This window comes from Brassica napus, chromosome C4, assembly GCF_020379485.1.
Source record: "Brassica napus cultivar Da-Ae chromosome C4, Da-Ae, whole genome shotgun sequence".
In the NCBI taxonomy this organism is placed as follows: domain Eukaryota; kingdom Viridiplantae; phylum Streptophyta; class Magnoliopsida; order Brassicales; family Brassicaceae; genus Brassica; species Brassica napus.
In genome coordinates this window covers 60,981,978-61,000,039 of record NC_063447.1, presented here as the reverse complement: position 1 = coordinate 61,000,039, position 18,062 = coordinate 60,981,978, and the positions used below count along the sequence as shown (strand labels likewise).

Here is an 18,062-nt window from a genome sequence, read left to right as displayed (position 1 = left end):
AATAATTGAATATGATGTTTTCTAATAGATGGTCCAAAATGAAATATCACATATGAAATAAGTCATGACTTCTATTTTAATAGATAACTAGATATTGACCCAGGTATATTTTTTGTTTTTGAAATTTTTGCCTAGTATAATTTATATGTTTGTGTTTGTATAATCATATTTTTGTATGATATGAATTTAATAGAATAGATAATTTTTGTAAGTATATTAAATAAATCAAGTTTCATATGCATTTGTGTATTTCCTCGTATCATATATGTATTTTTTTTGTAATCGTGTTTTTATCTGTAATAATATTTGCGTAATGTTTTATAAAAAATAATTAGTAAAGTATTTTGATTATTGTATTGAATTTATTATTTTATTAATATGGTACTTTATTTTTAAACAGTTATTTTTTATGGATTTTGCACAAAGATTAAGAAAATACAAAATTGTAGGTAGTTTATCTTGTAACGTAACAATATCATTAAATAAAAATAGTTCAATCAATTAAAAAAAGATACAGTATTTTATAAAAGTGGTTATAAATTTTAAATGACATTAAATTTTATCTAAAATAATGAAAAATTATTTATTATAAAACAAAATTAAAATCTTTAAACATGATTATTTATCATGATTTTATAGAAGATTTCCGAAATATCCACGGAATATATCGACATAAATTGTAAAATCTTACGAAATATTTTCTAGGTTTCGTTTGACCTATGAAGTAGGAACTGTAAAGATTTATTTTTCCACCCTATTAACATTGTCCTGCCTCACTTCAAAACACTAAACCGTAAAATCGAGAGACCATTTTTTTTTTTTGAGGACATGGAGAAGTTATCTGAGAAGGCTTTCAGTTGGGAGATAGACAACTTTTCCGAAAGGAACGGTGTGATACGGTCGGATCCTTTCACAAGCGGCGGCTGCGAATGGTAAAACGATTAAAAGTCCTTTAGCTTTCTTACACGACTCGTCTAGATAGATGTCTTTGATTTTAGAGCTGATAAAAAAAGGTTTTATATATTAGGCTTCTTTGTATTCACCCAAAGGGAAATTTGGTGGATGATCACTTGTCCCTCTTCCTGCACGCTGTGAATCCTGTATCATTGCTACCTGGATGGAGAAGACGAGCTAGTTATCGCTTGGTTTTGTTGAATCAATCTGGCAAAGAGCTACGTAGAACAGCTGGTAATGATATGATCATTTCTTCTGTTAGGTTTCTGAACCTTTGGTGTGATTATATACCTGATATGACTGGATTTGAGATTTCAGGGACCTGAAACATTATTTAAAAAAAAAATATAATTTTTTCCATAATTTAGGGGTTTGTATGATTAAAAGAAAAGTTCAAATATATTATTTTTCTTTCTGTATTCACAGGAGAACGTAGATTCTTCTGCGCTGAGGCCGAAGGCTGGGGTAGTCAAAGAATGTTGCCTCTTACCAAGCTTCAGGAAGAAGGGTTTCTAGAGGACAACAAACTAACCATTGAAGTCTACATTAACGTACTTAAAGTTGTCGCTGAAGGAAATTTAACTGGGAATGAGATGGTAGATTTTCGTGGTTTCCATGTTCTTAATAGACAGGTAAGTCAATGAGTTTCATTCTGGTGTACCCACTTAAAGATACAGTCTGGTCTCTGGATCTTGTTACCATGATTACATGTTTTTATCATTGGCAGGCTGTTTCAGTTAGCAATATTTTCGTACTGCATCCAGACGTTGCAGTAGATATCAGATCAGGTATCAAAGAGGTGAAGACAGCTTACATGAATATTCTCCTCGGCCTCGTCGAAACACTAGACAAGGCTCCTCATAGCTTGTCTGAGACTGAACTAACAAACGCTGAAAGTGAGTTAAGCGAGCTAGAAGAGGCTGGCTTTAAGTTGGATTGGCTGAAACCAAAGCTTGAGGAGGTTTCCTTGAAGAGGAAGCAAGCTGCTTCTTCTCATAGAGTTTCTCCGTTTGAGTGCATTGATTTTTTGGTAAAGAGATTCTTTTTGTCTTGCTTCTCAGAACACTAACTGCGTTTTTCTAGTGAAAGTTTGGGGGAGTGTTTGAGTTCATTGTTTTAGTTTTTAATCTTATCATTATTTTCTTTCAAACAAGTTTGAATCCATGTTTTTTTCTGTCATTCTTTGCCGTGTTGTCATCACCAAATCCTTGTTTGATTGTTTCCCAAGAACTTCTTGTTAGATAATAGGTAGACAATGATTCTCAACACACGTCCACAAACATTTCGGACTCCTTGCACCACAAGTCAACAATTCTGAAAAAGAGGCACAACAAAAGTGGTGATTCGAATATCCAAACTTGTATTCCTGGATAGCTAAACGTGAATCTTGATATTTCTTGATTATACTAGCTATAATTAATTATAACAAGAGAATAATAATTGTATTTATCTAATAAAACTTGGTTTAAAACCAGTGAAGGGACAACCTAGGATCTATGATTGATCTTAAATCAAAACCTGGAAAACAATAAAGAAGAAATCATAAGATATACTAAAAGCTATTAAAACCCAACTATAATAATATAATTAGCTCTCCGCTTTCAACTTGATCTCAGCTTTGAGATTACACATCATCAGCTCAAGATTCTTCAACTGTTTTCCAAGTTCCAGAGCCTGAGCTTCATAACCAGCGAGTTTCTTCCTCTCCACGGAAGCCTTCTCAAGCTTTTCCCTCAACCATTCCAGCTTAAAACCAGCTTGTGTCAGATCAAGCAAATCCTTGGAAACTTTACTTAGCTCACTTTCCGTGAGCTTCTCAAGAGGATTGTTGTAAAGTATCTCGTAGATTCTGAGGAGAATGTTCATGTATGCTGTCTTAAGCTGTGGATCTTGTGGATAAATATACAATGCTGTTTCAGGATAAGTCTCAAAAATAATGTTTGCTGACTTGACTTGAGAATCAAGAACTTGGAATCCATTGACACACACGGTCGTGTCCTTCTTTTCAGGTAACACATGTGTATCTAGTATACCCATAATATCATATACATAAACGTAGACTTCAATTTTAAGTTTGTCGTTCACAAGAAACATTTCCTCTTGAAGTTTGGTAAGGCGCAAGGCCTTTTTGAAACCCAGGTTTGGCCAAGTCTTGTTGAAGGTGTAAGAAGTTGCTGCCCATAGAGATATATTAACAAAAACAATAAACGTAATATCAATATATGTACGTAATTTCTTGAGAATACCAGTTAATTTGATATTTTCTCATGATAATTGTGATTTATATATGAAATTAAAAGATAGGGTTTTTTTTATCACCTAGACGTTTGGACCTGGCGACATTGGATTGGTTCACGATAACAAAACGAAACTTGGCACGTCTCCACCATCCTTGATACAGTGAGAGCGAATTTGCAACATCTAGATACATAGACATGTGTGTATTAATACCGTTTCCCTTGGGATATACGGTAACATACCTAAAAAAAAAAAATCAAACAAAACTATACATGGTCAAAACCTTAAAACGTAAATTTTAGAATATAAATCTACATTAATTCTAGTTTTTACCAGTTGCACGAGTAGCTTCTGAACAGGTTCGACCGTATTGGAGCATTCCTTTGGGAGAAGTAGTTTATCTCCATAGTATAACTTGGTGTTCTCATCCTTGTTGATTTTAAGGATTGATATATTGATTCATGCGTAAGCCAAATCTTCCTTACATATATATAGGAGGGGGAAACTAAATTGCGAATTTTAATGGAATTAGATAACTTTAAAATGAATAAAATTACGTTTGCTTAAGTATATCTTTTGTTAAACTATTTAAATTTATCAAAATTTAGTTAATTAATTATGAAAGATTTGATATTTACAAAAAAAAAAGAGATAACTATAAAATATATTTGGAGTTAATCAAAATATATGTCGTTTACTATTGTGCTTTACAAAAAATATAATACTACCTACCTCAAGCTTAGGAACAACGTGGTGATAAGTATAAACACAAAATATAAGTGGAACCATATATATATATATATGATTGTAGTCCCTCCCTCGAAGAAAGTATCAAACCATAAATTAAGAGAGAGCTTCTGAAAGTCATGGCGAACCACACTGATGAGATGACTTACTCATTTGAGATAGACAACTTCTCCCAAAGGAATACTATATTTAGGACTCCAATATTCTCAACCCGATCCTGCAACTGGTAAAAACAAGAATCAAGCCAATAGCTTTAATTAGATATTTTCTACACATGTTACTGACTAATTTAAACTAACTTTTGTTTTATTTTTTCTAGGTTTGTTTACGTATATCCCAAGGGAGATAAAATTAGTAAAAATATGTCTCTGTGGCTAAAAGTTCCAGATCCTCTCTTACGGCCTTTGTGTTGGTCGAGACAGACATCGTTTCGCTTCGTCGTTGTCAACCCATCCGACGTTAACAGTTCCCGAAGTTTCAGTAATTTGTCTTTTTAAAAGCCCTTTTTAAATTTCACTAACATGATTTTTTTTTAATTTTGTTCATGTCTCCATATATCCACAGAATCTATTGACCGCATCTTTAACAAGGGACAGCCATTCTGGGGTTTTAGAACGGACTTGAGTCTTTCCAAACTTCAAGAGGAAAAATTTCTTGTGAACGACAAACTCAAAATTGAAGTCTACATAGGTACTATCTCTGTTCATGGTGGACTAGATCCACATGTCTTACCCGAAAAGAAGAAGGAGACCGTTTGTGTCAATGGCTTCCAAGTTCGTGATTCTCAAGTAAAGTCAGCAAAGTGGATTTTTGAGACTTACCCGGAAATAGCATTGTATATTCAACCACAAGATCCACAGCTTAAGACAGCATACATGAACATTCTCCTCAGAATCTACGAGAAACTATATAACAGTCCTCTTGAGAAGCTCACCGAGGGTGAACTAAGTAACATTTCCAAGGGTTTGCTTGATCTGACACAAGCTGGTTTTAAGCTGGAATGGTTGAGGGAAAAGCTTGAGAAGGTTTCCCTGGAGAGGAAGAAACTATCTGGTTATGAAGCTCAGGCTAAAGAACTTGAGAAACAGTTGAAGAGTCTTGAGCTGATGATGTGTAATCTCAAAGCTGAGATCAAGTTGAAAGCCGAGAGCTAATTATATTATGATATTTGGTTAGGTATTTCTAGTTTTCATTATATCTTATGATTTATTCTTTTTTTGTCTGACAGGCTTTGATTTAGATCAATTATATCCTTTTCATATATTTTGATGTCTAGAAATCAATTGTTTTCAACACAATATTCGTCTTTTTAGATTGTGCTTGTTAAATATTCTCAAAAAAAAAAAATCAAACCTTAAGTTCCTTTTTAAAGCAGCAAGGAAAGCAGTTCTTGTTTAAGGTAGGAAGAAAATTAGCAGAAGATGAAGCAAATATGAAAACCAAGATTTCAAGAATATCTAGCAGATGGATATGTGCCTAGAAAATTTTCTCTTAAGTGTGCTTTACACTAACATTATAAGTGGTTTGATAGATCTTGGTAGTCTGGTACTATATGTTACAGTAAGTTCTGTTCTTCTTTCCTCTCAACAGAGGATTTGCTTTGAGTTTTATTCCTCAAAGTACCAAGTTCTAACGAAGAAAAGGCCCAGTTAAGCCCATAACTCTTTAGGAGCCAAACTGAAAAATCTCGTTGACGGTGGATGTCACTGAATCCGACGTGCTCGTCCTAGCGGTTAGTTAACGGTACGCGCCGATAATCCTGCTACGCCCCTCTTTTCTTCGAATTGAAGTTGCACTTAAAGTTTTCTCTGCTCCGTAGTTACATTTACTAGATTTCGAAGGGTGTTTCTTAGTATAGTATGTAGAGTCCATCAGCTTAAGTATTGCATAATTAAGAAAATACGTTATTTTTAGTAGAGTTTGCTTGGACAAAAAAAAAGAAACGAATTAATAGTAGCGTTGGCTCATTTTGATTTAGCATTCAGCTAGGCAATTAATTAGGTAAATTCGATGTACATGTACCTTAGAACATGAAATAAGTATTGGAACACCTATGATGTTTTGTATACTTGAGATAAAATAAAATAGGTGTTCCAGTATCTTATTTTTTATTTTATTTTTGTGTTCCAGTATCTTTATCAACGGACAACCATTGTTTGCCTTAAAACTAACTTAATTGATTGTATTACATTAACCAAACCATTTCCTTATATTGAGGTTTAGACTTTGAATTTTTGCCTCTCATTTAAACAAAAGTACACACGCACAACTATTTTCTTATAAGCAAGCAATTTTAAACTAAACCCTTTAATTAATAATATATTAGTTGATCTGAAACACATTCATTTGACAGGAAATACTTATTTCGCATATATAAACCAACAACATCACTTTCACCGTTCTATCTTGTCTATCAATTACAAAGTCAATTTTCAACTAGTAACTTGTGTATTTTATAGTTATATGTAGATATTGATTGTGCATTACATATATAGAGAGAGTGCATGCATTATACTATAGTGCATATATCATTTTAAGGTTAGCAATAAAAGATATATTTTGTTTTCATTTCTTTAGCATGAAATAATTCTGTTTATTAAGCCTTTAGTCAAAAAAAATTCTGTTTATTTAAGCTTATTTTTGATTAATTGCAAATCATCTAACTTCTTAATGACGTTTAAATTCATATTTTTAATAAAAATTGTAGGATATCCAAACCTCAAAAAAAATGAAGGAGAATTACTTAGATACGTTAACACAAAAACACTCAGACCATGTAAAAAAAAACACTCAGACCATTTAATTTGTAATCATTGTTTCAAATCCATACATTATTGAGTTTGATACTCATAAACATATCAAATAGGGAGGAGAAGCAAGTGTACCTAACATCACTGAGAACCCATCGACATGATAGAAAAGCCTATATGCGTACCTTTTTTCGTTCTTTTTTTTTTGCTTAAAGGCCTATATGCGCATTTGCACGTAATACACCAAACGAATCCACTAATATACGCACATAATGTTTTGTTATTATATGTTGAGTATAATTTTCTATCATAATCCTATGTATGTTTATAATCTAGATATTGCCACATATATATGCTGCTGATATCCATGGTATAATACTTCAGAAATATATGGTTTTCTATTATTTATTTATTTTGCCAAATATCGTACGTTTTCTATTATAATTTATAATATATTGGTACACTTGTGTGTAGCTTGAATTATAGAGTATAAAACAAATCATCTTAAGAAATCAGCCAAATTCCATATACGTGTGACGGGCCACATATTGTCGGGGTTGACCGTTGTCATGCTTGAACATGTCAGCATCATTTTCAGTATCTTATGATTTTTTCTTAACTTTCAAATAACATACATTTAAATCTTAATAAGATACAGATGAAAGATGACTTAATAAGATGGTTTTTGTTCTTCTCCATATCTGTTCAACATAAAAGTTTTAAATTTTACGTACAAAACTAAATAAACAAAATAAAAAAAGTTAAGTTCTTTCGTTACACCATGTGCCTCTCTAACGTTACATACCGATCACTAGAGCTGGAATGACGTGAAATTTGAAAATATGTGTACAGCTCAGTTAGAGTGTGACACAATTTTTTTAATTTTTAGTTAAAAATATTTAGAATCGCATATCAACCAATCTATTATAAAATGTTCCAAAATAATATCTTCACGTATTATATGGATCGACAACCCTGACGCACCCATTTAAAAGTTGAATATATTTCACATGCAATACATTTTTCCGCTGTCTCTACTGTATTTGTTAGCTCATTCCGAAAAATATATATGTTTATTTGCTCATTGGCTATAACCCATGCACAAAAAAAAAAACTTTCATTGATTAATGAAGACGTTAACCAGTCTTATTCGGGTTGCTTGATAATGAATTGCATTTATAGGGTAAAATGATTATTTCCTTAGATGTTCAATGGTATATGATTTTCATTTTGTTCGGATTTTTTAGAAGGTAAGATGATTATTTTAATCGAAGTTCAGTGGTATTTTAGATTTTCATTTCGGTTTTAATTTTTGTTCTTTAGAAATGTACCAAACTACAACTGAATTCTTTAGTTTAATTCGGTAAAATATCAGGTATATTATACTTTTGTTTAGAAAACCATATATGTTGAATTTTTTTAAAATGTTTCAGTCAAGTTTATATTGCCCCATCCCTATTAAATGTATTAAAGAAAGCATTATGTCAAAAGAATTGTTTTGTATATATTCAGAGTACATAAGACATAAATAGATTAACTATAAGTTCAAGATTATGTTTAAAGAAAATCTGTAGGAGTTTTTTTAAGTAGTAGAAGGCTGTTGATATTCAAATCCAACATTAATCTAGATGAAACGAAGGCAAGATGATTGATCAAGAAAATTAATATAATATGACTCATACTATATTAGTGGTTGGTTTTGTGTATAGCTTCTTCCTTTCGTACTAGCTATAGTTAAGCTTTTCTTGAATATCAATTAAATATTATTGGAACTTCAAACTTTATCATCTATGCATCATAATTGAAATTTATCATTTCAACATTGTAGTTTTTCTACTTTCCTCAATCCTAATCGATTTTAAATTTTATTAAAATAGTTATAATGAACAAGACAGGTGTAGGCCACTAAATAGACAATTTGATATCATATGAAATTATTATATGAAACCCACCCACCTTTATCTTCGTCTTTATAAAACTTCCCCGAAGCTAGTGCTCATCCATTCTTAAAGCTACTCGAGATCAATTATAATCATCATTCATTAAAAGACCATGACTGGCTCTGGCTCTCCATGTGGAGCTTGCAAGTTCTTAAGAAGGAAATGTATATATGGATGTGTGTTTGCCCCATACTTTTGCCATGATCAAGGAGCATCTCATTTTGCAGCCATTCACCAAGTTTTTGGAGCTAGCAATGCTTCAAAATTGCTCTCTAAACTTCCCATGGAAGATCGGTGTGAAGCTGCCATTACAATCTATTATGAAGCTCAAGCTCGCCTCCAAGACCCCATCTATGGTTGCGTTGCTCATATATTTTCCCTCCAACAACAAGTAAATATACTTCCTCAATAAACCCTAATCTTGATTTTGGGTATAAGAAAAATGCGAATGTCATATAGTGATCAAATATATTATATATATATGCATATTATGGACTTGTTAATCATTATTGGTGTTTGCTATATATAATGTGTAGGTTGTGAATTTGCAAGCACAGCTTGAGATTCTAAAGCAACAGGCAACAGAAAGCATGATGACTACTGATACTCCATCCTTAGAAAACCCTAATTACTATCGAGACACTAAGCTTCAACAACTTCAACAATCTCTAGATCTCCATCGTCATCATAATAGACATCATCAAGATAGAAGTTTGGATACAGAGTCCGACTCCGATCTGAGAAATATCATGACGTCTTACTCTGAATTAGATCAACACTTGAACACCTTTAATCAGTATCATAATGGCGGCAATGATGTTCTATCCGCGAGTTTCGGGTACATCTCGTATTCGTGATGATTTTGGTGAAGATAGGGTTGAACACATCAAGACGCATATTAATTAATATATAGTTTTAATTTATATCAAGTTTATAACTAATATGAATGAAATGTTTTTGATCGATTTAGTTTCTGTTTGATAGTTTTATAAAATTTACATCGGAATCAAATCGTCAAATATATTACTGGGAAACAACAAATGGCAAACCCCCAAGCAGCTCAACTTAAGCCATGGGGAAAATCTGTTTTGGCATTGTAGACTGATCATTTGTTCCTTTTCTATTCTTGGAACCAAAAAAATAAGAATTAGCAACAAATAAATATTTAAACAAATAAAAAAAAATTATTAAACAAATCCTAATCTACTAGTAGTATAATATCTTTGGCTATACATAAGATTCTTCCTTATTTTTATTTTGTCTTTGTAACCTCTCTTTTTGAACATAAGTATGTCAGGGATTTTGTCATTGTAATTTTTAACAATCAGTAAGAACTCTAGTTCAAATGGAGTTGAAAACACATTTAGATTGTTGACTTCCAGTTTCTTGTCCCTTTTTCCTTGTTAATTTCTGTATGGAGGACTTTCATGTGTTACAAAATGTGATTGTATAAATAGTAATGGCCAAGACATATGCTATTAACGAGAAGAAAGTGATCGTGACATCTACTCACTCTGTAAATTAGTCAGAATTCACAGTAATGCGAAAACATGTTGCTAGCAAAAAACATTTTTATATTATTATTTCCAATCTGGTTGAATTTTTTCTCACTAATTGTTATATGCCACATTAGGGATTTGTTGTCAATGTTTAAACACATAAAAGTTTTGTGAAACATGTTGCTAGCAAAAAACATTTTTATATTATTATTTCCAATCTGATTGAATCTTTTCTGACCAACTGTTATATGCCACATTAGGGATTTGTTATCAATGTTTAAACACATAAAAGTTTTGTGAAACATATAGACCAATCTGAAAAAGGAACTAGCGTTTTGTGACTTTTGTTATCTCGCATTAGTGATGGAGAAAAGTATTGTAAACCTACCTAACAGGGCCGTTTAAAAACTGCAATGGGCTTACTTTACGAATAGTGAGCCTACAGCGCACAGATTAAAAAATAAGAAACTTGCAAAAATTAATTCATTAATCACGGCCTGAGGAAAGAAATTGTGAGGTGGGGCCCGATAGCAAATGACAAAGCAGGCCAGGCCACACGTGTGATATTTCAACACAGTCAAAGACTTTGAATGTACTTAAGCTACCGGGCCCACATGCGTTAACTCTTGCCGTTTCAATCTATTTCTTCAATTTCTAAAGAACATATAATTTACAAGATGACAACAGTTCGTGTTTATTCCCTGTCAATTGACACGTCACTGAACTAAAATATATACGCACTAAAATGTTGAAGTTACTTTTTTTTTAAAGGGTTGTTTTATTTCACAAAAATATAATAACATGCCCTCTGATAATTAAAATAACATTTCTTCTACAGCCAATTAACCTCGATGATGAGCTTTTTTTTCCTTTTCTCGATATTTTTAATGTATTTCCGAAATACATATTGGCTTGTATATATGAATTCTAAACATATATACGTTTTCTTGATGAATGTCTAAGTGGTGTTGTGATATCATGCTTTGACCACCCTCTTTTGATCTGTTCTATATAATATTAGCAAGAGTTAATAAATTTGGTCTTTGGTAATGGGCTCGAAGAGTTAGGATATCATATAATAAACAAACACATGCATAAACGGCTTGACTAAGAATAGGCATCGCCGTACGTATTGTTGTTCATAAATCATAACTCACAAGTCACAACCGTAATTAATAACCTTTTGATAAGAAATTTGGTTTGGAAACAAGTTCCATGTATCCCACCTAGATCATGTCATACTTTAAAATATCTTAAGATCGACGAGAATTCACTCTATAAGTATTAGCTTTCGCAATGATCTATGTACATTAATTGTTATCAACTCATGCAAGATAACTATTTTTTTGTGTATATATATATGAAAAGCTGTTAATGGTGAATGTATTAGGAATCCTAATTTAGGATGTTCCACTATCCAAATTTCCAATCTTTAGCATAAATGTCGAAGTAACCAACATGTTGATATGATAATGAGTAAGTAATCAATAAAGTAATAAATTGAGACATTTTACCTCAATATATTGTTAGCATGCCAAATGTTAAACAAAACACACACTCAAATTATACTTTGTTCACAACTGTCAGACTAATAAACCAGGATGCACTGATCAGGTGCTTAATTTAACTTATTTTCCTTTTACTACACCAACCGTTTTCGAAAGTAAGATGTTTTAGATTTTTTACTTGTTACACAAAGATATATTTTCTATATGTTTAAGGTACTTTATATACTTTTAAAAAACATTAAATGAAAATATTTGATTTGATTAAATTTTATTGGTAAAAAGTTATTGAAAAGTGTATAATAAAGTAAAAAAAATTAAATTATAAACATTTATTGAATTTTTAATAAGTGTGAACATTTTAGAAAATCTTACTTTTTAGAAGAGACAAAGTACTCCCTTCGCTTTTTTATATTTGACGTTTTAGAAGAATTTTTTTGTTCCAAATTATTTGACGTTTTCAATTTTCTATGTAAAGTTTATTACTAATTATTGGTAGATGACCAATGGTATTATAGTTTCTATTTTATTATTGGTTAAATTGTGGTTAGGTAAACAATTAATGATGTTTTTGTTTAGAAAATTAAATGTTTTTTAATCTATGTGCATAATCCTAAAGCCTCATATATAAAAAACGGAGCGAGTATTAAATAAGTCGTTTACAATGCATTGATTAGGTTATCTCGAGATTAAAAATCACAAAGTCCTTTCTCAAAAGACTAAAAGAGAACTTGTGACTTTAGATGTGGACAACAACCGAAGCTTCTTGGTGGAGAATTGGGTAAGAACTAGCTGAGATTGATTAGAGTTGGCAAAGCAAAACTGATTAAAGGTAATTAATTGAATTTAGTTTAGAAGATTGCATGCAATTGAGGGGACATTTTGTCTAATATTGCCACTACAATTTGTATGGGGGACTGGTCCTAGCATAATTAACTAGACGCTGCTTAGTTAATGTTAGGTAAACATCTTTGCTTAATGTGTAATATTATTGCGTGGTCCATTTATATCATATTAATAAATTTATAAATGAAATGATTTTGATGATTTGCTTCTCTGACAGACAATCATAACATTCATCCCTCCTATGTTCTTTAAATGTTTTTTAAGAGAGATTTGTTTATCAGTTTTATTCTTCTTTATTTATTCGTACCTTGAAAATTTAGATTTTATACAGAAAAATAAAGTTGACTTTTGTCATTTAAAAAAAATATTTTAGACCTTATGCCTTTTAGCCTTCATAGAGATGCTAAAAGCAATTGTTAGTTGACATTTAATTACAAGCACATACGCAGATCAATTCATAGATATAAGAATATGTTTTTTTAGGTTTTAACTACCCACAATACGATACCCTCAAGTTACTAGATCTCTCCGTTCCCGAAAATAAAATGTTTTAGATTTTTTACTTATTCCACAAAGATAGATTTTCTATATGTTTAAGGTACTTTTTATACTTTTAAAAAACATTAAATGAAAATATTTGAATTGATTAAATTTCATTGGTGTATAATAAAGTAAAAGAAAAATTAAATTATAAATATTTATTGAATTTTTAATAAGGTGAACGCTTTAAAAAATCTTACTTCAAAGAACAGAGGGAGTACATTTTTGTATATTCAAATACTTTGTGATTTATGTTGAAATTTATACTTTCTGTTGTTAAAGAAGGTGAACAATTATACGCTGGTTAAAATCTGTTATATATCCACGCAGAATACATATACATTCGTAACGAGCAAAAAAGAAATACTAATATATAATGAATTATGTACTAATAATTTTTTTTTTGTAAAAGTTGTACTAATAATTTTTGGAAAATAGATTTTCTATAAGTGTGTTGTGTAAACGCATACATGGTGATGAATCTCTGCCTACATAGAACAATAGAAGCATCTCTATTACTGACATAAACTTCTGTTCTGCCTACATAGAACAATAATAGAAGGCCATTATAAAATATATATATATATATATATATTATCTAAACTCGTATAACATTACATTCTTTGCGTTGTTTTCATGTGGAAGAAACAATAGGTTAGTGTTGAGTAGTCCTCAATCAGTTAAATCTATTCTACTCGATTAATGTTGGGGGCTAATCAAAAGCGTATGATAATCTAAGACATGCAATTATCGTGCGTGAGAGTGACTTTCGCATTATTCAATAGAAACATCAATATTGATCGACAAACGAAACCATTGAACTATAAGTAACATATTCTGTTGGTTTTATGTTTAGAAAATGTTATAGATTGATGATGCAACCAAATCATGTTTATTGATGATATCATGTGTGAACATCCAATGTTTCATTATCTTTTTGTTTCTTGTCAAAGGAAAAAACATCTCATTTCTTCGCCGTACGTCTGTCTACATAAGTTAGCAACTTATCTTAATTCTTCATCATTCTAAGAGCCAAAGCCTGAAGCTCACCTAAATCACTATTACAATAACTCACTGATCTTTTTTTGTTAGGATATCCTTCGTGAAACCCTAACCCACCGTGACCGTATACGCCACCTCCACTTTGCTGAGTCTCTCGCACGTTAGCTGTAGTAGTGACGTCACTGCTCGTGTTGCTGAAAGTTTCTTCTAGCGAGTTCTGTGGCGAGACCGGATTATTAGGGTTTACGTGACCGTAGTAAGGTTGATGATGATGGTTATATGCTGTTGAGTATGCATTGCCGATAGGAGAGCCAGTAGTTTGTTGCCACGTCATGTATTGTTGATGAGTACTTTCCGAGCTGTTTCTTAGATCTCCGGCGGCTGACATCTGGTGGCCGGCGATCTGTGCCTTCATTTGCATGACTTGTGCTTGCAAGTAAGCCACCTTTGTATAACCGAATCAAACGCTGAGTGTTAACAAGGTTGATTCAATTCTATTCAAAATGTTGAAAACTCATATACACGAACTAGTAAAAGCGTATTCTTCATGAAGATATATGTAAATTTGAATAATATTTCTAAATAAATTCATGTAATGTAGTACATATTTCTAATGGTTAATTTTCCAAGAATAATCAAAAGAATCATAAGAGACATGCTTATCTATATAAGCTTTTATGAATATCACCAAATTCCGAAACATCTATTTTGTAAAATAAAAAGAGTTAGTGTCATTAAACATGCATCTATCTATATGAAAAGGACAGAGTTTAATTAGTGTTGTTTATTAGATCTTGGCGAGTCATCAGTCAATGCCAACGCAACAAAGAAGAACGTCATGGCATAAATTTATTGAAAAACTGATGGCTGTAACATTTTCCTATGAACTATATTATTGTAATCTCAAACGGTTATGAAATTTATTGTATCAAACAAAACAAAACTAGTGTGAAAACAAAGGTTTTGATGGAAAAATTATTTGCTACTTATCCTCAAGCTTTTCTTGAAAAAAAATTAGCTACACGCACTAATATCATACCAATTAATAACGACCATATAAAATCCTCAAAGTGACTACAAAATTGATGGATTAGTAGTGATTGCTCAGTTGATATACGTACCTGTTGTTGGAGAGCGAAGATGTGAGAGACACATCCATATACAGGATCATGAAGACGAGCCTGAGCTTCGTAGGCGATGGTAACCACAGCTTCACATCGATCATGGATTGGGACATTGAGCAAGAGCTTAGAGACGTTGCTAGCTCCAAACACCTTGTGAATAGCTGCGAATCTTGCTGCTCCTTGCTCCGATGAGAAGTAAGGTGCGAATATACAATCCGAAGCACACTTACGCCTCAGGAACTTGCACGCGCCGCATGGTGAACCTGTCCCTGTCGTTATACCGTTGCCGGAAGTTGCCATGGACGAAAGGTGATGATTTATTATGTTGCTTGTACTTAAAAGAAAGAAGGATTCTCTTGTTTTTGTTCTCTTCTGTATCGTTTTTTTTGTAAGATTATTTTTAAAGAGATGTTGAAAAGATTGGAAGAAGTGATGATTCTAGACTTGGGATCGTCGGAGATGTGCACGAGCGAACTAGGAAAGGGTGATGGAGGAAAAAGAAAAAGAAATGCAATGATGATGGTGAAGTTTGGTGTCTTTGGGTGGATTTTATAAAAGGAACATTGTGATGAGAGAGATGGCTTTTTTTCTTGGGCCGGCTTATTTTATATGTTCGCTAATGATCATTTACAATCACATATACTATAGTACTTTTTAGTTAGTTATTTTTTCTACCATATTGTATCATCTTTGTATGTAAAATACTTTATTTCTCCATTACTAGAGTTTGAATCATACGTATATCGTTTAGAAACTGTAATATGTGGTGACAGTATAAATGTAATTAATATATAAATCAGTCTTTCTGGCTTCACAGTTTCACACCAGTTACATTACTACATATAATATTTAATCTAATTATCCAGAAATGATTGTATTCAGTATAAGCAGCAGAAGTATGTAATATTAATTTGCAAATTGCGTCTGAAACCCTCTTTCAACTGAAACAAATCTATACATGCTTCATAAATATTCGAAGCAGAAGTATATAATAATAATTTGCAAATTGCGTGTGAGATCCTCTTTCAAGTTTCAACTCAAACAAACCTATACTTGCTTCATATTCTTAGCGTTAAACTAACACTAGGAAAACATATAAACTAAAATCAAATCACTCGAGCTATTAATTTTAAACATAGATCATTCCTAACAGAAAAAATGAGAACTGTTTTTTTCTTCATATAAATAGTGTATAAAAATAGAAGCGAACCAAAATAATTAGAATTTTATATGCAATACTCTATGATATAAATGTTCATATTAGCTATTATAACATTTGTAATCTTTCTAAATTTAATTTATCCGCAATGTACAATATAATTATTCATAGCATTAGCGTCGAACTAGCATCATTGAAACATCATATTTTTGCTGGTTTTAACTAACCACACTTGAATATTACTTTTAAAATTTCCTTGTCTCAACCATTATTGGTTTAACAGTTTGAAACCCAAATAACACTAAAGATTTATCTGTACGATATGTAAAAAAAAATTTATATCTTAAAGATGATTATTCAGGGAAGCCAAGTTGAGACACTATTATTCAGTACATCGATCATGAACTAAGGGTACAGTGTGGAAAGCCAGACCATAATATCGAGATAGCAAGCTTAAGAAGCAAGAATTGCCTTGTCTATGATAATTAACATTTAGTGAGATTATATTTTTATAAATATAAAGGATTTTTAGAGTGAGCCAAAGGGTGTGAATGGTAGACAATGGAGGGTCTCATGTTGGATACTAGGGAGACAACCAATAATGGAGATTGCAACATGAAATTCTATTTTATTAATAATTAATTTTCTAAAATAAATTATTGGAAATCAATTTTAATTAGTCCAAATTCTCTTTCTTTTCATTCGTGGATTTCTACAGAAATATATCCATATTTTTAGTAATGAGGTAGTCTTAGGTCTTCCATCACTTTTTCTTGGATTATTTTATACGTTTGTTTTTTGGAGTTTTATCAAAGCAAACTCACTTAATTATTTTGTTCCATCTTTCTTTCTTTAATCTCTTAATTGAAAAAAGAAGAAAAGTTATTTATAAGTTCTTCCGCCGAACGCCGGACATTGGAACTGCTGCTGTTTGTCTTGACGTGGGGGGGCCGGATAAACCGGCAAATGCCGGTGAAGGTGTACCGACAAATGATAATGCCTTGAATGTATTTGGAGGTCATTTTATGTAGTATAATTGTTAAGTATGTAATTATAAACTATTTGATTATCCCTTTATGACAAAACAAAACACTATAAAGCTCTTAAATTTGATTGATTGTGCTGGATCTGCTTAGGTGGCTTAGGAATATTCGGTTACATGGAGTGAGTGTATAGCTGGTACAGACTAGGATTCAAATCACCTGAGGAGATTATCAGAAGTTTAATAATGGTTTATATGCCAAAAGAATTTGATATAATGTACTTGCGGATTTGGTACACGAGAGGGAGATCGTGTGATTACACCTCGGATAGTGTGTGCATGTGACTTTCACTTAGCACTCGTGTTTCTTAAAATTACGTGGATATGATTATAGTTGGTAATTTAGTTTTTGTCAAACTTTTTTACATGTATCTTTGTGCTTAATACTTGCGGGCACTTCATATTTAAGTTTTAGAATTTTTGAAAATATTATAATTAAAAAATAAAATAATACTAGCATTATCTATTTTTATTTATAAATTTCAGTTAAGAGTTTTTTTCAAAAATTTCAAATAAGTAAATATGGTTGAACGCATAATTTTACCACTAGGGTATGTAGAAATAAATAAATGAAAAGGTAGTATATGTTTAACTATCAATGCAAAAAAAACGATAAAGAAATTATAGGAATAATTGAAATCCAGCATATAATAGTTTAAGCCTCTTTAAGAAAAAAACATATCATAGTCTAACCCCCATATTTACCACTAGAGTAT

General features: G+C 31.6%; 5 protein-coding genes across 5 annotated transcripts; 3 read left to right on the top strand and 2 right to left on the bottom strand.

The window, feature by feature from the left end:
* Positions 1 to 425: 425 nt before the first annotated feature.
* Positions 426 to 2,198, top strand: LOC106395983 (MATH domain and coiled-coil domain-containing protein At2g42460). Its single transcript, XM_013836286.3, has 4 exons — positions 426 to 932; positions 1,028 to 1,188; positions 1,381 to 1,586; positions 1,682 to 2,198. The coding sequence occupies exons 1-4, from the start codon at positions 829 to 831 to the stop codon at positions 2,021 to 2,023; spliced, it is 813 nt and encodes a 270-aa protein (XP_013691740.1). The 5' UTR covers positions 426 to 828; the 3' UTR covers positions 2,024 to 2,198.
* Positions 2,199 to 2,409: 211 nt separating this feature from the next.
* LOC106396032 (MATH domain and coiled-coil domain-containing protein At2g42465-like) lies at positions 2,410 to 3,685 on the bottom strand. The gene is made up of 3 exons (XM_013836327.3): positions 3,526 to 3,685; positions 3,274 to 3,434; positions 2,410 to 3,128 (listed from the first exon to the last, which is right to left on the bottom strand). The coding sequence occupies exons 1-3, from the start codon at positions 3,618 to 3,620 to the stop codon at positions 2,542 to 2,544; spliced, it is 843 nt and encodes a 280-aa protein (XP_013691781.1). The 5' UTR covers positions 3,621 to 3,685; the 3' UTR covers positions 2,410 to 2,541.
* A 184-nt stretch (positions 3,686 to 3,869) lies between these two features.
* LOC106394146 (MATH domain and coiled-coil domain-containing protein At2g42465) lies at positions 3,870 to 5,678 on the top strand. Its single transcript, XM_022700522.2, has 3 exons — positions 3,870 to 4,165; positions 4,259 to 4,419; positions 4,504 to 5,678. Exons 1-3 carry the CDS (start codon positions 4,059 to 4,061, stop codon positions 5,091 to 5,093), a joined length of 858 nt encoding a protein of 285 aa, XP_022556243.1. The 5' UTR covers positions 3,870 to 4,058; the 3' UTR covers positions 5,094 to 5,678.
* A 2,908-nt stretch (positions 5,679 to 8,586) lies between these two features.
* LOC106394667 (LOB domain-containing protein 17-like) lies at positions 8,587 to 9,650 on the top strand. The gene is made up of 2 exons (XM_013835232.3): positions 8,587 to 9,020; positions 9,166 to 9,650. Exons 1-2 carry the CDS (start codon positions 8,742 to 8,744, stop codon positions 9,484 to 9,486), a joined length of 600 nt encoding a protein of 199 aa, XP_013690686.1. The 5' UTR covers positions 8,587 to 8,741; the 3' UTR covers positions 9,487 to 9,650.
* A 4,085-nt stretch (positions 9,651 to 13,735) lies between these two features.
* On the bottom strand, positions 13,736 to 17,733 carry LOC106450317 (LOB domain-containing protein 16-like). The gene is made up of 2 exons (XM_013891962.3): positions 15,143 to 17,733; positions 13,736 to 14,466 (listed from the first exon to the last, which is right to left on the bottom strand). The coding sequence occupies exons 1-2, from the start codon at positions 15,443 to 15,445 to the stop codon at positions 14,029 to 14,031; spliced, it is 741 nt and encodes a 246-aa protein (XP_013747416.2). The 5' UTR covers positions 15,446 to 17,733; the 3' UTR covers positions 13,736 to 14,028.
* Positions 17,734 to 18,062: the final 329 nt, after the last annotated feature.